General features: G+C 47.7%; 1 protein-coding gene across 1 annotated transcript in view; it reads left to right on the forward strand.

Moving 5' to 3' along the window:
• ANO2 (anoctamin 2) overlaps nt 1–20,628 on the forward strand; it is a 357,135-nt gene that overhangs the window by 95,317 nt on the left and 241,190 nt on the right. Inside the window, exons 6-9 of the mRNA XM_069582006.1 lie at nt 520–574; nt 4,254–4,305; nt 16,153–16,208; nt 17,903–17,944. Of these exons, the coding sequence (XP_069438107.1) occupies nt 520–574; nt 4,254–4,305; nt 16,153–16,208; nt 17,903–17,944 (205 nt within the window). The remainder of the gene's footprint in view (nt 1–519; nt 575–4,253; nt 4,306–16,152; nt 16,209–17,902; nt 17,945–20,628) is intronic.

The following is a 20,628-nucleotide window of genomic DNA, read 5'->3' on the forward strand; positions in this document are numbered from 1 at the left end:
TTTTTTTTTTTTTTATTAGAAACTGTACTCTTATTTGCTGGTTTTTTAAAAAATTTTTGTCCATACACGGGAACCCTTTTTACTTACTTTTCTTTTTAAAACTTATCATCGTGTAATATTTTTGTATCATAGTCTAAACATTTCTACAGTATTTCTAAAGTTTTCATAATTATGATTTTCAAACAGCTGCATGATAATCTATCCTTTAGGTTTTGAAATTGCATATTCCCCCCATAATCTTTGTTAAAAGTAACTTTGAAAGGAATGTTTTAATGTAGGGAACTTCTCTCCTTCTGTTGAGTTTGTTTTCCTAATGAGACATTTCTATGACAAGTTTTCAGAATTACTGGGTCGGAAAGAGTGTAAAGTGTGTGTATGAGTGTGTGTGAGTGTGTGTGAGTGTGTGTGTGTGTCTTACTCATCTAGCTATGTTGTTTTCTAGAGGCTTGCCCTGGGCCCGGGGTGACAGGAAGTCCCAGGATAATGGAATGCATTGACAGGCTTTCTTGGTGTCTACAGGTATGACATCCGGGACAAGGACACCTTCTTTGATAATGCCACCCGTAGTCGCATTGTAAGTAAACCAGCTAACCAGGTGCTTAACCAGTTCTGCTGGGCTTGGGAGGGGGTGGGGAAGCCTGAGTCCCCTTTGACAGGGCATCTCTCTCTCCATCCCTGCTGCCTCCCATCATCCTTTGCTTGGAGTTGCCTAGCAATGGGGAGGAGAATTCAGGAGCTTCCCAATCTCAGTGGTGAAATAGTCTCAGGTTGTGAAGGATATCTCCTCTTTATGGTTGTGCCACCTGGGCCCTGCTTGGAATCATAAAAGCAAGGACTATCAGAGCTTGGGACCAGGGGTGGAGGGACTTCCGGCTAGTCAGGTGACTCCCTTGCTTGACAGTTGAGGAGACTGAGGCTCTACGATGTAATGAATTAAAAAAAATTCAGGCATATAGTTGGTGTCCAAAGAAGTGCTCACTGCTGAGCCTCTGTGACTCTTTCTTTCATCCTCAAAGGGTCCTGGGCATTTGATGTGTCAGAGAATGTTAGAGTTGGCCTGTTTGTCCAAGGACACAATTACCAGCCTGTTCAATAGAAGCCAACATTCATGATGATAGCTGTTCTTCTACTGTCTTTTTTGTTGCTTTATTAAACTATTTAAATATTTGAAATACATATTTGAAAATGTATTGTATCTCAGAAGCTACAGGACAGGCAAGACTGCACAGCAACAACTACCACCAACCAACCAACCAACAAATGAACAAAAAACCCCAGGAAATGTTAGTAAACAGCAGAAGTTAATTGATTTCCTCTATGTATGCAGAATGATGCTTTCCTGAAATTTTCTAGTCTATCCATTGAAATATAATAAATCCAAACCGTAAATAAGTATAGCGTGGGTGATCATGGGGGCTAACTGGTGAGCTGTGTTGTGGGCAGTGAGGCTGGCTGCCGTGGTAATTGCTGGGGGGTTTGCACAGGGTCTAGAGAGCAGGTGGGATACATGCATGCCCTGCATTTCCCAGTGCTCGCCTACTGCCTTTTTCCCTTTCAAAGTCAGGGTTCTGGATTTTGCAGGATGGTTGATTCTAATGAAAATCTGCCTAGGGCCTGGACTCTGCGGCCACAGTCTGTAGCTGTTCACTATATCTTTGTCCTCTGCCCACCTGGAGAGCATCCAGCCTACGGAGAGAAGAGGAGAGAGAAAGATGGGCCCCAGGAATGCTGGTCACAGTGGAAACACAGCATTGTATTTCCCTTGGGAAGGACTTAGGTTTCAAATAAGGAGGAGGAATAAGGGCGAGCCTTGCATCGAACAACTGACTGGTTCAAAACTGGGAAAGGAGTATATCGAGGCTATAAATTGTCACCCTGCTTATTTAACTTATGTGCAAAGTACATCATGCAAAATAATGCTATGCTGATTGAATCACAAGCTGGAATCAAGATTGCCAGGAGAAATATCAGCAGCCTCACATATGCAGGTGATACCACTGTAATGGCAGAAAGTAAAGAGGAACTAAAGAGTCTCTTGATGAAGGCGAAAGAAGAGAGTGAAAAATCTGGCTTAAAACTCAACATTAAAAAAATGAAGATCATGGCATCTGGTCCTATCACTTCAAGGCATAGATAAGGAAAAATTGGAAACAGTGACAGATTTTAATTTCTTCTGTTCCAAAATCACTGCAGACAGTGACTGCAGCCACAAAATTAAGACTTTTGCTCCTTGGAAGAAAAGCTATAACAGACCTAGATAGCGTATTACAAAGCATCATTTTGCCAACAAAGGTCCATCTAGTCAAAGCTATGGTTTTTCCAGTAGTCATGTACGGATGTGGGAGTTGGACCATAAAGAAGGCTGAGCGCCAAAGAATTGATATACTTTCTAATTGTGGTGCTAGAGAAGACTCTTGAGAGTCCCTTGGACAGCAAGGAGATCAAACCAGTCAATCCTAAAGAAAACCAACCCTGAATATCCACTGGAAGGACCGATGCTGAAGCTGAAGCTCCAGTACTAATCACCTGATGCAGAGAGCTGGCTCACTGGAAAAGACCCCGAGGCTGGGAAAGATTGAGGGCAAGAGGAGAAGAGGGTGGCAGAGGATGAGATGGTTAGATATTATCACCAATTCAATGGACATGAATTTGAGCAAACTCAGGGAGATAGTGAAGGACAGGGGAGCCTGGCGTACTGTAGTCACAGGGAGTCGGACCCAACTTAGGGGCTGAACGACAGCAACAACTTAGAGGGGCTTCCATGTCAGCAGGGTGATGAGCAGGGTGAGAAAGGACCGAGGATTGCAGGAAGCTGCAGAACGTTTCTAAGTCATGCTGAAAACATAGCCTTGACTCTGCCTGCAGAATGGGCAGGAAAACACTCCAGTTCCCTAGTGTTCTAGAAGATTTAAAACGGGCATATGATTTCCTTTATCTGCCTGTGGAAAAAAGCATGAACCTCCCATTGTCCTGATTGATGCTGTTACAAGCAGTTTAACTCTCACTACGGCTCAGGTCCCACGTCTTGGGGGGGAAGTTATAGGGAATCGTGGAAATTACCCGATAATTGCAAAGTGCTTGTAAAATAATGGACTGCCATATAACTGCTGTTCCTAATTATTATTGCTGTTGAATACGGCACCGTGTTATAAGTGAATTAAACATTCTTGGGCCCCATTTTGCTGGAAGTCATTTATTTTCCACTCCTTCTGGTCTGTGGCTGGAATGTGGGAGTGTGAATGGTGATGGAGTAACACATCTTTTCTTGTCCTGGAGGCGTCTTCCTTCCCCTTCTGCTCATTCCCCAGTCTACCCTACTCTGTGACAGAGGGAGAAAGAGGCTTGAGGTTTGTCTTGGGGTCTGCTCTGACCCGGACTTTGGTCTGAGGACCTTGCCCGCATCTCCTTAGTCCCGTCTCCTCATGCCCTCTTCCCCGTGGCCATCTGGGCAGGCCAGTCACATGTCCCAGCACAGAGTTTTGTCCCTGGCATCTCCTTAGAGCTGGGCACAGGCTTGGGACCTGCTGGAGGGCACTGATTGGCCAGCAAGTTTATGCTGCCCCCCTGGGCTTCCTTGGCTCGGATGCTCTCAGCACTCTGCCCTCACAGTGAGCGACAGGGTCCATGCAAGCTCCCCACTCAGGGACTGTTGATCTGTTAATGAGCAGTGGTCCTTGGGCAGCCATCTGCTATGTGCCCAAGGTGCTCTCTGAGACGTGGAGTCTTGAGGACCTGGGAGACCTACTCTGCCTAGGGAGGTAAGATGCTCAGGCAAAAAGCAGAGAAGTAATACGCCCAGTGACCAAGACATAGGGGGTCCTTTTTCCAATTCCCAAAGCACTTTCATGGTTCCCCCAAACATCTCCGAGAGACAGCTCCGTTACAGAGGGGACCACGGGCCCTCAGGACCCGCCCGGAGCTTGCTGTTGGGGCTGGTGGGGAGGACACCCCTCCTCCTTGCCTCTCCCCACCCCTCAAGTGTCCTCTCTAGTCTCGCAGAGGGGTGTGGGTCTGGGGTCCCCTTCCCTCCTGTAACTTCAGTCAACATACAACCTTTCCTTCATTTTGGGGGGGAGAGGGGCAAGCTGTGGTGTGTATGTGAGGAGGTTAGATGGTCTGTTGAATGGGCTTGACCGGGAGTCTGTGAGCTGACACCTGCCTGGGTACCACCCCCAGCCCTCCACACACACACACCAGGCCAGGGCTGCAGCACGTGGCTCAGGTGCTCATAGCCTCACTCTTGTCTGTTTCAGGTGCATGAGATCCTGAAGCGCACAACCTGCTCTCGAGCCAACAACACGATGGGTAAGGACCCTCCCACTGCGGGCCGTGCTGATGGGGGGCCAGGGCATTCTTTCAACAGACGATGGAGGGGGTGCCCCACCTGTCCCCAGGTGTAGAGGGGGTCCCATTTCTCGTGGGGCTGGGGCTGCCCCCCAGCCTTCACCCCGGGTCTCTGTCCTTCCTCTCCTTTCCCTGAACCTGCGCGGACACCTTCCACTTGATCCCAAGTTCAGCTGCTTTCTTTTCACTATCTCCAAAATGTTTTAATAACTGCCCAAATCATGGCTGGTTTTTATTCATTTTTGAGAAGAAAGACATCTCAGTGGCCTTTTAGTCTAAGACTCTGCCTTGATGTTTAAAGAAACTAACCACCAGGGAGGGCGGATCAGTCTGAAAATGCCTCTTCTGAGTTCAGCATCCTTGTCACCATGTCTGACTGAACCTGTTTGCCTTGTGGTTTGATTTTTGAATCTGGGCGTGTTTGTGTTTGAAACAGGACCCCCAGCATTTGGGTACCAGATAGGCGGTTGGGACACGGGTGGGTGATGGAAGGGACACAGGTGATGGTGGGGTGACACCATGAATTTACATCCATGCTCAGGTGTCTTGTCCATAAGGGCCCCCTGCAGGTGGGAGGCTCTTTCCAAAGGGGCTGCTATTACTCATCCCTCAGAACACTTGTCACTCTGAGGTGGTCGACCTTTCACTTTTGAGGCAGCTTTGAGTTGAAAGAGTCATTTAGAGAAAAGTCTAGGGAATAATAAAGTAGGCAGCCAGATCAAACCAGTCAATCCTAAAGGAAATCAACCTTGAATATTCACTGAAAGGACTGATGCTGAAGCTCCAACACTTTGGCCACCTGATGCAAAGAGCCAACTCACTGAAAAAGACCCTGATGCTGAGAAAGACTGAGGGCAGGAGGGGAACGGGACAACAGAGGATGAGATGGTTGGATGGCATGAGTTTGAGCAAACTCCAGGAGACAGTGGAAGACGGGGAAGCCTGGCATATTGCTGTCCATGGTGTTGCAGAGACTTTGTGACTTAGCATGATTTAGCAAGTGAACAACGACAATAACTGAGGACCACCAGAGGCAGCAAGAGATCGGAAGATGTGTCTTGTGTTTTCTTGTGGCCTCTGTCAAAGTCCTGGAATTTGCCATCACTTAGCTCAGTTGGTAAAGAATCCACCTGCAATGCAGGAGACCCCGGTTCAATTCCTGGGTTGGGAAGATCCCCTGGATAAGGGATAGGCTACCCACTCCAGTATTCTTGAGCTTCCCTTGTGGCTCAGATGGTAAAGAATCCGCTTGCAATGTGGGAATCTTCATCCGCTGGAGAAGGGAAAGACTACCCACTCCAGTATCCTGGCCTGGAGAATTCCATGGACTGTATAGTTCATGGGGTCACAAAGAGTCAGACACGACTGAGTGACTTTCACTTTCACTGTCAAAGTCCTGGAATTTGCCATCATTTCTAATCCAGTTCACTCTTCACTTGTATTAACTTGCCTTACATCCTCCTTGGCTGGACCAAAACTGCTTCTTTGGGTGTCACAAGTGATTTTTCACTGCCCGCATTTCATGGCCTTTTCCTCCTCCTTCATCTTCCTACATTTACTGAATGAAGACCTGTGCATTGAACCTCCATCTTCTGGCAGCTGAGATCCAGGGAGGGGCCACTGATCCACTAATATCTGTCTTTCTGTTTCTTCCTCCTGGACCACACTCTGCTTCCTCTCCCTCCTCCCCCATTTTCAGGGTTGTCTTCTCCACATTCCTTGGCCTCCTCATTCTTACTCTGAACAGAATAATTACAGCCTTGAATTCCTATTTCTCCTCTCTCCCATTCCACACCCATGTTTGTGGCGACTGGCTAGATACCTCCGCTGAGATGTTCCCGGAACCTTGAAATCAGTGTCTCGCTATGTCCATTTCCATCTCTTTCCTCTTTTGCCCTCTCTGTCTCTCCCGCTTCTCTGCCTGTTAACATGACTACCCTCCGGTTTTACTTTCGCTGTTCCCTTTGCTGGAATGTCCTACCCTACGTCTCACCTGGGCCCACCCTCCAGACCGAACATCTCTGTGCCCTGGTTCATCTTGTATGCTCTTTCCTTGGAACTCCCATCAAGTTTCGTGTCTTTCTTGATGACTATGTTCTGTGGCTTAGACTCCCAAGACAGTCCTTGAGATGTGTCTGGGTCGTCTTTTATCCCCCAGTGCACCTGGCTGGCTGCCCTGGGTGTTCCACTCAGTTGACTTACTTTATTGAACTAATTAAACGTGCCCAGCCGGCTGGTTTCACAGCAGTTAACTGGTGAGTTCCCAAGGATGGGTGTTTGTGGACAAATGACTTCAATTCTCTCCAACTCAGTTTTCCCTTTTAGGTAAATCGGGGTGAGAATGATCTGTCTTGCAAAGTTTTTGTAAAGACTGGATAGAAAACTGTTTGTTTTGTAACCTGGAAAGTCCTTAAAAACTGAAGTTTATTTTGTGGGCAGCCTCTAGACTGTTGAAAGGTCATTAGAGACCGTCTGCTTTACGACAGCAAGTTTTTATTTCCCATCTTTGAGAATCTGGGTGTGTGTGTGTGTGTGTGATGCCACAAAGTCAGACATCTTAAGGATTTTGTTGTTGAGTAGTTTTCAACAATTTCTTTCTTTTTTGACATTTAGAAACCATTTATTAAGTGCTTGCTCAGTGTCCAATAATGTTTTAGAAACTGAGAGATGGCAAGATGAATTTGACCTAATTTCTGTCCTCACGGGGCTCTCGGTTTAGCCGTGTGGACAAACATGTAAACAGATAATTATAAGATGATCGGGTAGGTATGATATTAGAACTGTACAGAGAGGGCGAAAGGAACACAGATTCAGAGCAGCCAACTCCCATGGATGCAGCTAAGTATCATCATAATTTATCTAGTGTTAGGACTTCCCTGGTAGTCCAGAGGTTAAGACTCTGAGTTTTCAATGCAGGGAGTGCGGGCTCAGTCCCTGGTTGGGGAACTAAGATCCCGCATGCTGCGGGGCATGGCCCCAAAATGTGGTCCAGTGTTAGTTTCATGGGTGCCTGGGAAAGCTGGTGGGTCAGGAATTATCTCTAGTTACCAAAGGCACAGGATGGAGGGCTCGTTCAAGGTCACACACTGAGACACGGTCAGAACTGGGCCGAGAACTTGGGTTCCCTCACCCTGGCCCTGTCTCCGCTGCAGTCCGGATGCAGAGAGCTAGGTGTGGAGTCGGGCTGAGTCTTCACGCGCTGCTGCTCCCACAGGAGTCGCTGATGATTTATTAGCTCCTAACAAGGGACGTGTGACTGAACTGTGTTTCTCAGCAGAGGAGGACGCTGAAGGCCAATTCTCGGGTTCTTTGACTTCTGCCTGGGGAAATCCAGCACCCTTTCAGCTTTTTGGCTGGCTTACCGTCTTACTTAGAAGTTCAGAAAGAAAGAGGAATGTGATAACATTGTGAGTCCTCAGGATAATGTGGACCTTTGAGCCATGGGTCAATTTTGATTTTATTGCCCTTCTCTCTGGTTTTATAGAGAAACGCAAATGGGCTAGAACTGGCTTAGATTTCCTCCAGAGGAGGTTTGCCTCGTAAAAGTAAAAGAAAAAGGAAGAATGGGATCATGCGTGGAATTGTTTTCCAAGGTATTTTCATTGATCTTTCAGCCTCAGATTTACCCTTTATGTGGCATTTACCATTACCTTTGTGACCAGTTTACAAAGCTTTATTCCCTTCGCCACGGTCCTCAATTACAGTAGCGATTAGGAGATGGAAAAGATGATAAAGATCAGAATTATTCATAGAAGATGGAAAAATAAGACTAAAGATAATAATAATTCAGACATACTTCCATTCATCTGGTATTGTCATCTTCTTTGAAGAAAGTATGTTTTTCTGAATGGCTACTTTTGCAGAGCATTATACTATATGCAGGGTGTATGTATTGATTTATTTATATTCCTGTCTTGTTCCACAAAATTTCAGAGATAGCTTACAAGAAAAACAATAAAACAGCATAATATAAATAATAAATTAAAAAATAAGAACCAGGAAAAGCACAAATTAAAATAGAATGTTGAAACTAGGAGGAAAAAATAGAATACACATATTCAAACCATACGGCCCTCTAGTTTCTGCAGTTGGGTTGCAAATTTGACCTTGAACCTAAGTGAGAGGGAATACATTTGGTGAGGTAGCACTTAAGGTCCTCAGCAACATCTTTTTATATAGAAATTGTTCTAAAGTCTCTCATATAATTCCCTGCTTCCTAATACAGATGATACAAACACAGAGTCTTCATAAAGGCATATGTAAATATATGTACCATTCAGGATAGTCCTTGAGAACATAAATTTATTCATGTTTCTTGGAGGATTATAAAAGTGTTATTGGAGTTGTTTTGCCCACTGTCTGATTTTTTTTGAATTCTGGACTCAGGTAACTTCCCTCCTTGAGTTCTGCTTTTTCAAAGTTTGCCTTGCTATTTGGGATACAGAAAAACCAGCTCATTAGGACTGGCGATAGAGAGAGAGGGAAAAGGCATTGAAGGAGGGTCTGGAAGATTCTGCTGTGATTAAGGGCAGGACCTTGAGGGATGGGCTGCATGAGAGACTAGATAATGTTTTCTCCTGGGTTCTCTGTTGTGAGAGCTGAGATAACAAGATAAGAGGTCTCTGCACGTAAGAGAGACCTATAGGTTTCTCCCTATAACCAAGGTAAGGATTCCTCCCACGTGTGTCCTTGTATGCTTTGCAAAGCACTTTCACACTCTTTATCTCACTTGATCCTTTGAACTCCCATGCAGAATAGGTTCAATGGATATTAACTACTTTCACAACAGAGAGATGAACATCCAGTCCAAAGTGAGAGATCTGGAGCCCAGTTGAACCCCAAGTCTCTTGGCTTTTCTTCACTTATCTTGTAATTAGTTAGTTAATAAATGGATGCAGTTATTGGGTAAGATTTTCCAGTGAAAGTGGAAGCTCGGGTTTTCCCACTGGGATGTCCATTCATTCAGCAAATATTTATTCATACGCTGTGTGTCATTCATGTTTGAGACCTGGGGACTAGAGTAGGGCATAGGTCAGAGATAGATCCCTGCCCCTGCGGATCTTACATTTGAGAGGAGTGAATAAGCCATGTGACTGTCTGACAAGAGAGATGCCTGCAGGGAAAGCAAGTGATACAGAAGGCATAAAAGGAGCCAGCCACTGCAGAGAATCAGGTTAGGGTCCCACCAGGAACAGAGGACTCACTCAAATGAGCATCGTTCAAGACAAGAGTATCATCAGAGAGACCATTTACAGAGGTGCAGGTAGGGGGTTGGGGATGCCAGGGCAGTGTGTGACCTAGAATCAGCAAAGGGGAGCTGTTACCATCTCTGCATCCATGAGACAGGAGAGGGGTTCCTGGTGATGAGACGGACAGAACTGGGCTAAGGACGGGAGCAGGTGACTGTATGGAGAGGAGGCTCCTACCTCCTTCTGACCTGCCGGACCCAGGAGAAACCAGTGGAGAAGGGGAGAGGGTACCTTTCTAAAGGAGACAGAGGCGGGAGAGGCTGGGGAAGCACCAGTTCCAGCTATGGGACCAACAACATGTGGTCAAGTCATGTTTCCTCACTTTGCCTGTTTCTCCCCCTTTGAACCCAAGGAAGGACCCCTCCATGTTGTTGAAGTTTCTTTCAAGCACTGATATTCCCTAGGTTTTGATCGGAAGCAGCAACATGGTCTTCTTTCTGTGGGAGCCAGTCAGGTCCGGAGAGAGACCGACTTTCCTCCAGGTGCACAAACTGTGTTTTTAACCTGCTCCCCAGGTGCCTCTTAGGGACTCTACAGGTAGACAGGACGAGTGTACCATGAGCTACCACAGGCTTCCTACCCTGCCTGTGTCCAGGAGTGGGGAGAGTGGCCCACGTGCTCGCCTTCTGGGGATCTGACTCTAGCTTCTGTGAATGAAGACCCTAGCTTCAAATGAAGCCGTCTTCTCTGTGAATAGCTTAACCTTTCTTGTGATTTTTTTCTCACATTCGCTATATGGGCATTCAGTATTCAGTCCCTTTCAGGGTCCTGGCCAGCAGTACCATCTCTTGGATTTTCTCTCTTCTTTGTTTTTCTTTTTTTATTCAGTGAAAGGAGGGGCAGAGGGTAAAAATTAGCAGAAGAGAGGGGAGCTGACCTTGAAAAAGGGATGGGCATTTGGTGATGGTCTAACACTTTGCCTGCTGTGCTTCAGTCCAGGGGATCACGAAGACTCAGATATGACTTTGCGACTGAACAGCAGCTCCTGTAACCTCCCCAAGAAAACTCACTCTTTGTGTCTTTGTCACTTGGGAAGTGAGGGATGGGGGCTGATGCACCCACCACATCCAGAGCCTGGGTGTGCTTGTGAGTCTGGGGTCCTCAGGATGGTGGCTGACTGTGATGTTGTTGTTGTTGGCTCTGAGCTATCACAAACTTAGCTCAGCCTGACACGGTGCCACCTAATCCACATAACATAAGATCCGCCGTCAGGGTCAAGGCCGTGCAAGTTCACCCCATCCTGGAATGCCTTTCAAGTGCTCATTACCGTGGAAAGAAGACCACATCTCCTTGACCAACACCTTTTCTGTTCCTTCATGGAAACTGTTGCCTTTTCACAGACAGAAAATAGCAGCTTGATGGAGCTATGTATTCATGGACATATTGGTGTCAGAGCATTTAAACAAATGTATGCTTTGGGCGTCTCCCCTCCCTGCTCGGGAGACGATGTCTCAATTATTTTGACTGAAGCCAGGCTGTGTTGTGTGCTGTAAACATCTGGTTTATCATTCATCCAGCTGAGATGGTTTATATTTTGTTAGAAGAAAAGGCTTGGGATTAAAGGCATTTAAGTAATTAAGCACATGTCAAGACAATTTGGTGATGGGTAAATATAGTCTCTGTTAAATGCACCGTCTGGGGGGCTCTGGTTTAGATTTATGTCCGGCTAGAGTACAGGGATGAAAGCGGAACGCCAGGGGAACAGGCCTGGTTCTGGGGGGCAAGGAATCAAAACCAAATGAGTTTTCAGGAATTAAGCGCCGTCCCTCTGAGTACCTGCCTCGATGCTTGGCCTGGAGAGGACAGGGCTGGGGGACAGAGGATACCCTGTCACCCGGTGGCACTGGTAGATTTCATGAGATTCTCACTTTGGGAGGCAGACCATAGACTGTGCTTCCTGCCCAAGAAACCAGAGATGTCTTGGAAGCTAAATGAGAGAGCTCAGGTTCTATATTATGAGGGAGTTTTTGGGTATCAGCCCCAGGGTCTGAGTCCACCCTACTCTGGTCCTTGACCCTGCCCCTGTGTATGCAGAGAGGTGGTGTTGCTGGGCTTGGCTGGGTCAGCAGAGCCAGGGCCAGTCCTGGGCAGAGAGAAAACATGAGCCTTTTCCCGGGGGAGTATGGTTCTAAGCAACAGGTGTGAAGAGGCTGGTGACTTGAAGGGACTTTGGGGATCAGTAAAGAGGTCCTTGGTGAGCCATGCTTTGTGTGAGCTGAGGTACCACTTCTCTTTGGGGAGAGAGGGAACGGAAAACATCCATCTTTCTGCCTGGGCCCCCCCCACTTCTAGGAGTAAGAGGGCAGAAAAGGAGGTCTCTCTCCCCCTGGGTCTTGAGCAGGGAGGAAGGCCTTTGGATACTATCCTGAAGAAGAAAGCTTTGCTGTTTCTGGCCAGATTGGTGGTGTATGATGGAACCAATTATCTGAAAAGAAAGGGAAAAATTCAGAATTTCAATTTTCAAAGCAGAGACTCTCTCTCTCTCTCTTTTTTTTTTAAAGAAAACGTTTGATTATTTTCTTCTTTCAAACTGATTTCCATGCTTGTTTGGGAGTAGATTTTTGGTGTCTGAAGTCTGTGGTTGAGAGGCCAAAGTGGTGCTCATTTTTGGGTGCAACTGTGGATACGTGGTTACTTTTCAGCATGCCTCTTCCCCTCCCCACTCCTCCTCCTTTCGTGTGCCATCCCCTCCCTCCGCCCAGCAGCCACTGATGGGAGGACCCATATGTTATCACCTGAGAAAGGGGAGACCCACAGCAGCGAGGCAGAGACATCGTCTGTTACAGCGTTGTGGAGCTCTGGTTTGATGACCTGAATCGTCTTGGCTCCAAGGCAAAAAATACTTGGTCTGCGTTTCCTCTCTTAGGAAGCAGACTAGTTAACCAGCGTGTAAGATTCCTTCATTAGCTGCTGCTGCTGCTGCTATTTAGTTGCTTAGTTGTGTCCAACTCTTTGTGACCCCATGGACTGCAGCCCGCCAATCTCCTCTGTCTATGGGATTCTCCAGGTAAGAATACTGGAGTGGGTTGCCATTTCATTCTTCTGGGGATCTTCCTGACCCAGGGATGGTATCTAAGTCTCCTGCTTGGCAGGCAGATTCTTTACCTTGGAGCCGCCTGGGACAGGTTGCTAAAGAACGGTGGAGTAGTGGGAAGGTGGACGCCTGTGATAAATGAGAAAAGATCCTGAGATCACTCCCATCACAGGACTGCTTCCTTTACCGGGTAACAACCGTGACCCCTTCTGTGTTCCTCAGAGTGAGGTGGGAGCTGCAGGAGACTCCAGTGAGAGGGGCATGCTCCCTGGCCTCAGGTACCTTGCAGACTTTTAGGGGCTACCAAAGAAGGAGAATGACAACCCACTCCAGTATCTTCCCTGGGCAATCCCAGGGACAGAGGAACCTGGCAGGCTACAGTCCACGGGGTTGCAAAGAGTTGGACATGGCTTAGCGACTAAACAACAAACAAAGAAGCAGTGAACAGCGTTCTACAAGTGAACCTGGCACTCAGTGCCAAGGAGCTTTACTTCCCTCAGGAGGCAGGGTGCGTAGTTTTAGACCTCTGACGATTCGAGGTCTTTTCCGAGGCTTGGGCCACAGGACCCAAGAATTCAGGTCTTCAGCCCAGTGCTCTCAGACCCTGGCTATTGCGCTGAGCACAGCCTTGAATTAGCAGGAGAGTTCCACACCTGCTGAAAGCTTCCATGCTCTTCTGGTATTGTCTGCAGGGTATATGCTGCTGCCATGGCAACCAAAGTGTGGGCGTGACTGCAAGGATTGAGTGGCCAGTGAGTCGGTTTGCAGTCTGGCTGGAGCCCTGCAGGCCTGTGATACTTCAGCCTCTATCCATGCTGACAGCTCCTCTGTCGCTTTGAACCACCCCCTGCCCCCTCCCGACTTGGGAGCCCTCCCCTTGATGACTGTAGGGTGGCTTCCTATGCCTGTGGTTACGGCTCTTGAACTGATTAATGATGCTCCGGGGGAAATTGTAGTCTCCAGAGGAAGACAGATCTGTAGCTCATTCAGACCCTGGACACCCCTCCCCCGCCGACAATCTCTTTACCGACCCTCCAGCGGCCCACCACCCCCCGCTGGTATTTCTGATGTTTTCTGTGTATGCCAAGGAGGAAATGTAAAATCAGGAAAGGACTGGTCCTTGGGTGATGCTTCAGCACTGAGATCTCAGCTCTCAATGCACTGAAAGAGTGGCCACTTCTGCCGGGCACCCCTGCAGCCTCTGCTCCTATGTGGGCCTTGGCTAGACTCTGGAATCTGAGTGGCATGGTTGGAGGAAGAGGAGGCTGGTGGAGGGAGGAAGATTGTTTGAGAGCCTCTGAGGCTCCGAGCATGTGGTGGGGCTCTGAGTGGGCACAGGAGGTGGAAAACCATGAATTTTAATGAGTCTCTGTTGTGGAACTTCGCCACCCAACCTTGTCCTCTCTCCAGAGTGGTGCAAATGCAGATGACTTTGCATTTGGACATCATACATAGTTCCCTCCAGAACTGATTTCCCCCTCATCACTCTGCTGTTTACAGCCTCTCTGGAAAGAGTGGTTCAGAGCAGAAAGTGTGTTTGAGACCAGGGAAACCAGCATGTACCAGAGAGCCTCCCCCCGAGCTCCTCCCCACCCCACTACCCCACACCAAATGTACATCCCACATGGCAGAGTCCTTGAGCTGTCGAGATATAATCCCTCCCATCTGTGAGCCAGCGACCCGGGGCAGCCTGTCCCGAGTCACAGAGCTTATAGGCTCTTTATAGTCTCTGAATCACAGCATGAATGAAGGAGGGGGGATGGTAGAAGAGCATCTTGGAGTTATAGAGATGGGAGCACTCCTTCAGTAACAGCTGTTTAGTAGGGTCTGCTGTACGCCCAGTGCTGTAGAATACAGTCAGGATTTTAAAGAAATAGATCCCCTGTTATGTGGTTTCCCAGCTTTGTGGCCCTCTTTGCACTAGAAAAGTCTTCCCTGGTGTCTCAGACGGTAAAGCATCTGTCTGCAATGCAGGAGATCCGGGTTCAATCCCTGGGTTGGGAAGGTCCCCTGGAGAAGGAAATGGCAACCCACTCCAATATTCTTGCCTGGAAAATCCCATGGACAGAGGATCCTGGTGGGTTACAGTCCATGGGGTTGCAAAGATTCGGACACGACTGAGCAACTTCACTTTGCACTTTAAAAGATTATCGAGAGCACCCAGAGCATTTTCATCTAAGTGGGTTGTATTGATCAGTATCTATTGTATTAGAAGCTAAAACCAAGAAGAGTTTAAAACTTAAGGATACACAAGCCCCGTTCTGTGAGCAGTCAGGGTTGACGTCGTCACAGATCATAAAACTCCGCTGTAGACTCTTCAGAGACTAGGAGTGGAAAAGCAAATAACATCTTAGTGCTATTATGAAAATCATTCATGGAAGTCATGGGACTTCCCTGGTGGTCCAGTGGTTAAGACTCTGCCTTACAATGCAGGGGACTTCTGTCCAATCCCGGATCAGGGAACTAAGATCCCATGTGCTGAGGGGCTCCTAAGCTTGCATGCCACAGCAACTACTGAGCTCTTGTGCCTCAACAAGAGAGTCTGTGTGCAGCGACTGAGGCTCAGCTCAGCCAAATAAATAAATATTTAAAAATAATAGTTCTCACCTTATGGATCCCCCCTGAAAGGGTAATGGGACAGATGGGATTCCTTAGATCACACTGTGAGATCTAATGGTACAGACAGGTCAGTCACAGGCAGTAATCGGTGCTGTCCTGTGAAGGAACAGTGAGGGAGCCAGAAATGGGTTCAGGCAAAACGTGGTGGGACGCACTGATGCATACTTTTGTTGGTTATAATGACCGTGATCCATCCACATGGTCATTCCTATGCCGACCCTGAACACAGATATTCTTCTGTGCTGCTGTGGCTGCCGAGCAGGAGAAGGAGGAGGTGGTGGAGGTGGTTTGGGGGCTGCAGGGATCCGAGTGTGTGAGGACAGGATGGACATGACATTTGAGAGAGCCTACTTGATAAGACTCTTGAGAGTCCCTTGCGCTGCAGGGAGATCAAAGAGTCAATCCTAAAGGAAGTCAACCCTGAATATTCATTGGAAGGACTGATGCCAAAGCTCCGATACTTTGGCCACCTGATGGAAAGAGCTGACTCATTGGAAAAGACCCTGATGCTGGGAAAGATTGAAGGCAAAAGGAGAAAGGGGAGACAGGATGAGATGGTTGGATGTAATGGACATGAACTTGAGCAAGCTCTGGGAGATAGTGAAGGACAGGGAAGCTTGGTGTGCTGCAGTCCATGGGGTCACAAAGAGTTGGACACAACTTAGGGACTGAATCACAGCACAATGCCTGATATTTAATCATAACCTTGCATTTGGGAAATGAAAAAATTGTTCTAATACTAAGAAGTAAAGTGTGGAAGAAACTTCTTGCCTGGGAGAATCTGGAAGCCGGGGCCGGTTCTCAACTGAGAGGTGGGGTTGGGGGCATTCATATTTATCAGAAGACCAAGGTCAAGGTGAGAAGTCCTGCCCTACAGTGACCATTTTCATCTTTCTTCTTCTGCAGGTATTAACTCTCTGATAGCAAACAATATCTATGAGGCTGCCTACCCATTGCATGATGTGAGTACCACCTCCACCACTCAAAAGGTGGAGCCCTGATGGCAACTCAGCAATGAATATGCAGGCAGGAGGGAACCGTGGCATTGAACCGCCTTGGCTGGTTCCCGACCACGTGTGAAAGACAGTGATCCCCAGCTTGATATTTGCCAGTTGTCTCAAACTGTCTCAAAACAACTGGATGTTTTTGTCTAAGCCTCCGCTGCACTCCCTGTCTTGATTTTGGGGAAAGTGTGAGAAGCTGGTTACAAGAGAGATGGGGAAGGTGGATTCGGGGAGGCAGGTCCCAGACTGTGATGATACACAGCCTGGACCATTAGGCCCTCAAATGATAGAGAGTGATGCGTGATATTATGTATGTAATATTATATGTGATAGTTATATGATAGTGTTATATGGTACTATATATATATTTTATATGCAATATTTTTTCTGTGATAGTTTTATTTAGGCGTAAAACTCCTCATCCTTCTATGGGAACATGTATTAAGTATCAGTGTCAGGTCTTTTTTTTCTATCTTGACTTTTTTTTTAATTTAAATTTTTATTTTTTTTAAATACTGAAAGCATTTTATATTGGGGTATAGCCAATTACCAATGTTGTGGGAGTTTCATGTAAACAGTGAAGGGACTCAGCCATACATATACATGGACCCATTCTCCGCCAAACTCCCCTCCCATCCAGGCTGGCACATAACAGAGCAGAGTTCCATGTGCCATACAGTAGGTGCTTGTTGGTTATCCATTTTAAATGTAGCAACGTGTACATGACCTTCCGAAAGTGCCTAACTGTCGCCTCCCTCTGGCAACCATAAGTTCATTCTCTAAGTCTGTGAGTCTCTTTCTGTTTTGTGAGCGAGTTCATTCATAGCATTTCTTTTTAGATTCCATATATAAGGGATGCCATATGGTATTTTCCCTTCTCTGTCTGACTTGCTTCACTCAGGATGACAGTCTCTAAGCCCATCCATGTTGCTGCAAATGGCATTATTTCATTCGTTTTAAAGGCTGAGTAATATTCCATCGAGTGTATGTAGCGCCATCTCTATCTGGACATTTTTGAAGGAGGTCTCTCAAATTTCTTCTACTGTTTGTGGTTAAGAAAATAGAGAAACTAATTAAGGCTTTCGTTGGCTGGAAGCAGTGTTATGAATGTCCCATAACAAGATACAGGGATATTGTTCAAGATGACTCATGAGGACCTTAATTGGTCCTTGAACTCAGTGCCCCCTGGCTGCCCTGTCCAGCCTGTCAGTCACTTTAGCACCTGCTGCATGGTGGTACCACATGAGACCCCCGGGCGGGTACCCTGAGTGCCTGATGAGATTTCCCAGGTAACCTTTTCTCCTCGCTGACATCCTTGCTGTGGGCATACGTGAGATGAGGTTCTGCCGGGTATTGAAGGGTTGCAAGGCTGGTTTCCTGGACATGCTAGTCTGTTTCCAGGGTGGGCTCTGCTGCGCCGTTTGCTGTGAGCAGGTACAGGAGGCTCTGAGGCTTGTGAGGGGAGCCACCCCCTGTAAGCTCATAGGACACACAGCAGGTGCTGGTGACCTTGGAAGTGGACCAATGTTTCCTTCTGGGTCATGCCCTTGACCTTTCTTAAATGGGAATGAAAGAAAGGGATGGCGTTAGAAAATTTAAAAGGGAACCGTCTCTCTGTTTTTGATCCTTGTCTCTGTTCTCTCCTCCCACAGGGTGAATATGACAGTCCAGGGGATGATATGAATGACAGAAAGGTGAGCCGACTTGATGCTGTGCCCAGGGCTCTGGGCTCGGGGGCCGCACATGGGTGTGGGGCTGCGTAGACACATCCTGGGTGTTCTACTTACTGCTTATCTGTATCAGCCGTTTTTCCACAGCCCCTGTCCCCAGGCATTTGGAAATTCGGGGGCCATTTTTGGTCACTGACATGACTGTGTATCGGGGTGGGGCTGGCATTCCTTGCTCGGTGGACCAGCGATGCCACATCCTAAAATATCCCTAACAGTGGCACACAAAGGCAGCATGCCCACCCCTGATGACAAGAGAGCTTTAGCTGAGAAACACTGAGCATCCAGAACCCTTAATTCAGGGAGTCTTCAACCTCTGGGATCTAATTCCTGGTGATCCGAGGTGGAGCTGATGTAATAATAATAGAAACAAAAGTGAAAGTGTTAGTCACTCAGGCGTCTCTGACCCTTTGCAACCCTGTGGACTGTCGCTCACCGGGCTCCTCTGTCTGTGGGACTCTCCAGGCAAGAATAACTGGAGTGGGTAGCCATTCCCTTTTCTAGGGGATCTTCCCAACCCAGGGAGTGAACCTGCATCTCCTGCATTGGAGGCTGATTCTTTACTGTGTGAGCCACCAAGAGAAATAAACTGCACAATGCATGTCACGTGCTTGAATCATCCCGAAACCACCGCCCCACCCCCCAACCCTGGTCCATGGAGAAATTGTCTTCCATGAGACAAGTCCTTGGTGCCAGAAAGGTTGGGGATTGCTGCCTTAATTTATAGATGGGGAAACGGAGGCACAGGATGATCGTACACCTTGTCCATGATAACACTGCCACAATCAACCAAGACGGGGCTAAAACCCCTGTGACCTCAAATCCCACGTTCCTGCTAAGCATATAGCAGTATCCGTGCCATTGTGTCTTGTTTGGGGAGGGTCATCTTTAAGTTATTATTCTTATTCTCTAGGTAGATAGGTGGGGTACAGTGACCCCCACATTATAGATGAGAAACTGACTGTGTATTCCAGGCAGCTGGGAATGAAAGGTTATATTTAGGGGAGGGAAAAGGGTCCCATTGGAGAATCTCTCCTATGTCAGGCGCAACTCCTGCCTGGACAGCTCTGTCCCCAGCTGTCCATGTAGATCCCGTTTCTTCTGTGTGCTGGTACCCTGGGAGTCTGGGTACCACTCTTTTCTCCAGGGATGATGCTCTAAGCATCCCCCAGCCTGTTCAGCAGAGCTGTCCATCTGACTGCCCCCTCATGCCATTCTCCAACCGGGTTCCCAGGCTTAAGTGACTCTGGTGAGTAGAGGAGGGTGGGCGAGGGTGGGCATGATGAGGAATAGACCCTCCCTGCCCCTGCTCTGTTGTCTGGAAAACCATTCATCCCCCAAGTTGCTTTGGAGCAGCCTTCTTTTTATCCTGCCTATTAGTCCCTGTTATGAAGTGTTAAGTATTAAAAACATAAAAAGGTCTTTTCCAGAAATACAGCCGTGATTGCTTACACATGTCCCTCTTTCTGCCTGCCCAGGGAATCTGCTGTAGTTTTTCGATGTTTTAACCTCATCTGTTTTCTATCTGATGCTCATAGTCTCGGGGTTTAATTTCCTGAAAAGTCCCGGATCAGATTTAAAGGCAAAGAGAAGCCTTTCTCCCCACATCTCACCTCACTGGTCTTGGCCATTTTCTGCCCTCCTATTTTTTCATCTCATGTTCCTCCCCTTTAAAGGGTGATCACCAACCCATGGCCCACCTGAGAGACCTCTTGCTGGATGGGTGGTGACCCCCAGCCCGTCAAGGTAGGGTATTTTATAGGAACATTCCAGAGACCAGGAACACACAGAACTCCTGGGAGAAATCAGCCAGTCCCCTGTTATCCTCCAGAGGTAGAGAGAAGCGACATGTAGGCTATCCAAAATCTATGTGCCTTTGTCTGGAATGATATAATATTATTGTTAACAGTAAAACCCCATAACAGAAAGTTGTCCCCCAGGAATTGTTTTACTTAGGGCAGTGCACATCCCAGCCGGGGAAGTGGATGGAACCTGGCAGGCAGGGACAGACCTCCAGGGCAGAGCTGCATCTCAGTGGATAATTCCCAAACCTGATGTCAAGCGATGCTCAGTGAGGATGGACAAGTGTCTCTGGAAGGCAAAGAGCCCATTTCTTTTCTTTTTTTTTTTTTCAAAATTATTTATTTATCTGTCTGTGCTGGGTCTCCGTTGCTGTGCGGGCTTTTCTCTAGTTGCAGCGGGCGGGAGCTGCTCTCTGGTGTGGTGTGCGGGCTTCTCATTGCTGCGACTTCTCTTGTGGAGCTCTAGAGCGTTTGGGCTTCAGTAGTTGCAGCTCGCTGGAGAAGGAAATGGCAACCCACTCCACTGTTCTTGCCTGGAGAATCCCAGGGACGGGGGAGCCTGGTGGGCTGCCGTGTATGGGGTCGCACAGAGTCGGACACGACTGAAGCAACTTAGCAGCAGCAGCAGCAGTTGCAGCTCGTGGGCTCAGTTGCTCCGTGACATGTGGGATCTTCCTGGATCAGTGTCCCCTGCATTGGCAGGTGGATTATTTACCACTGAGACACCAGAGAGGCCCCAAGGACCCCATTCCTTGTGACTTTTCCTCAGGTTTGCCAGCCAGTCCTGGCCTCCTTCTTTTCCTCTGTCTGAGTCATGGTTAGGGAAATAAAAGTTGCTGTGACGGGAGC

The sequence above is a fragment of the Ovis canadensis genome, chromosome 3 (assembly GCF_042477335.2).
Source record: "Ovis canadensis isolate MfBH-ARS-UI-01 breed Bighorn chromosome 3, ARS-UI_OviCan_v2, whole genome shotgun sequence".
Classification (NCBI taxonomy): domain Eukaryota; kingdom Metazoa; phylum Chordata; class Mammalia; order Artiodactyla; family Bovidae; genus Ovis; species Ovis canadensis.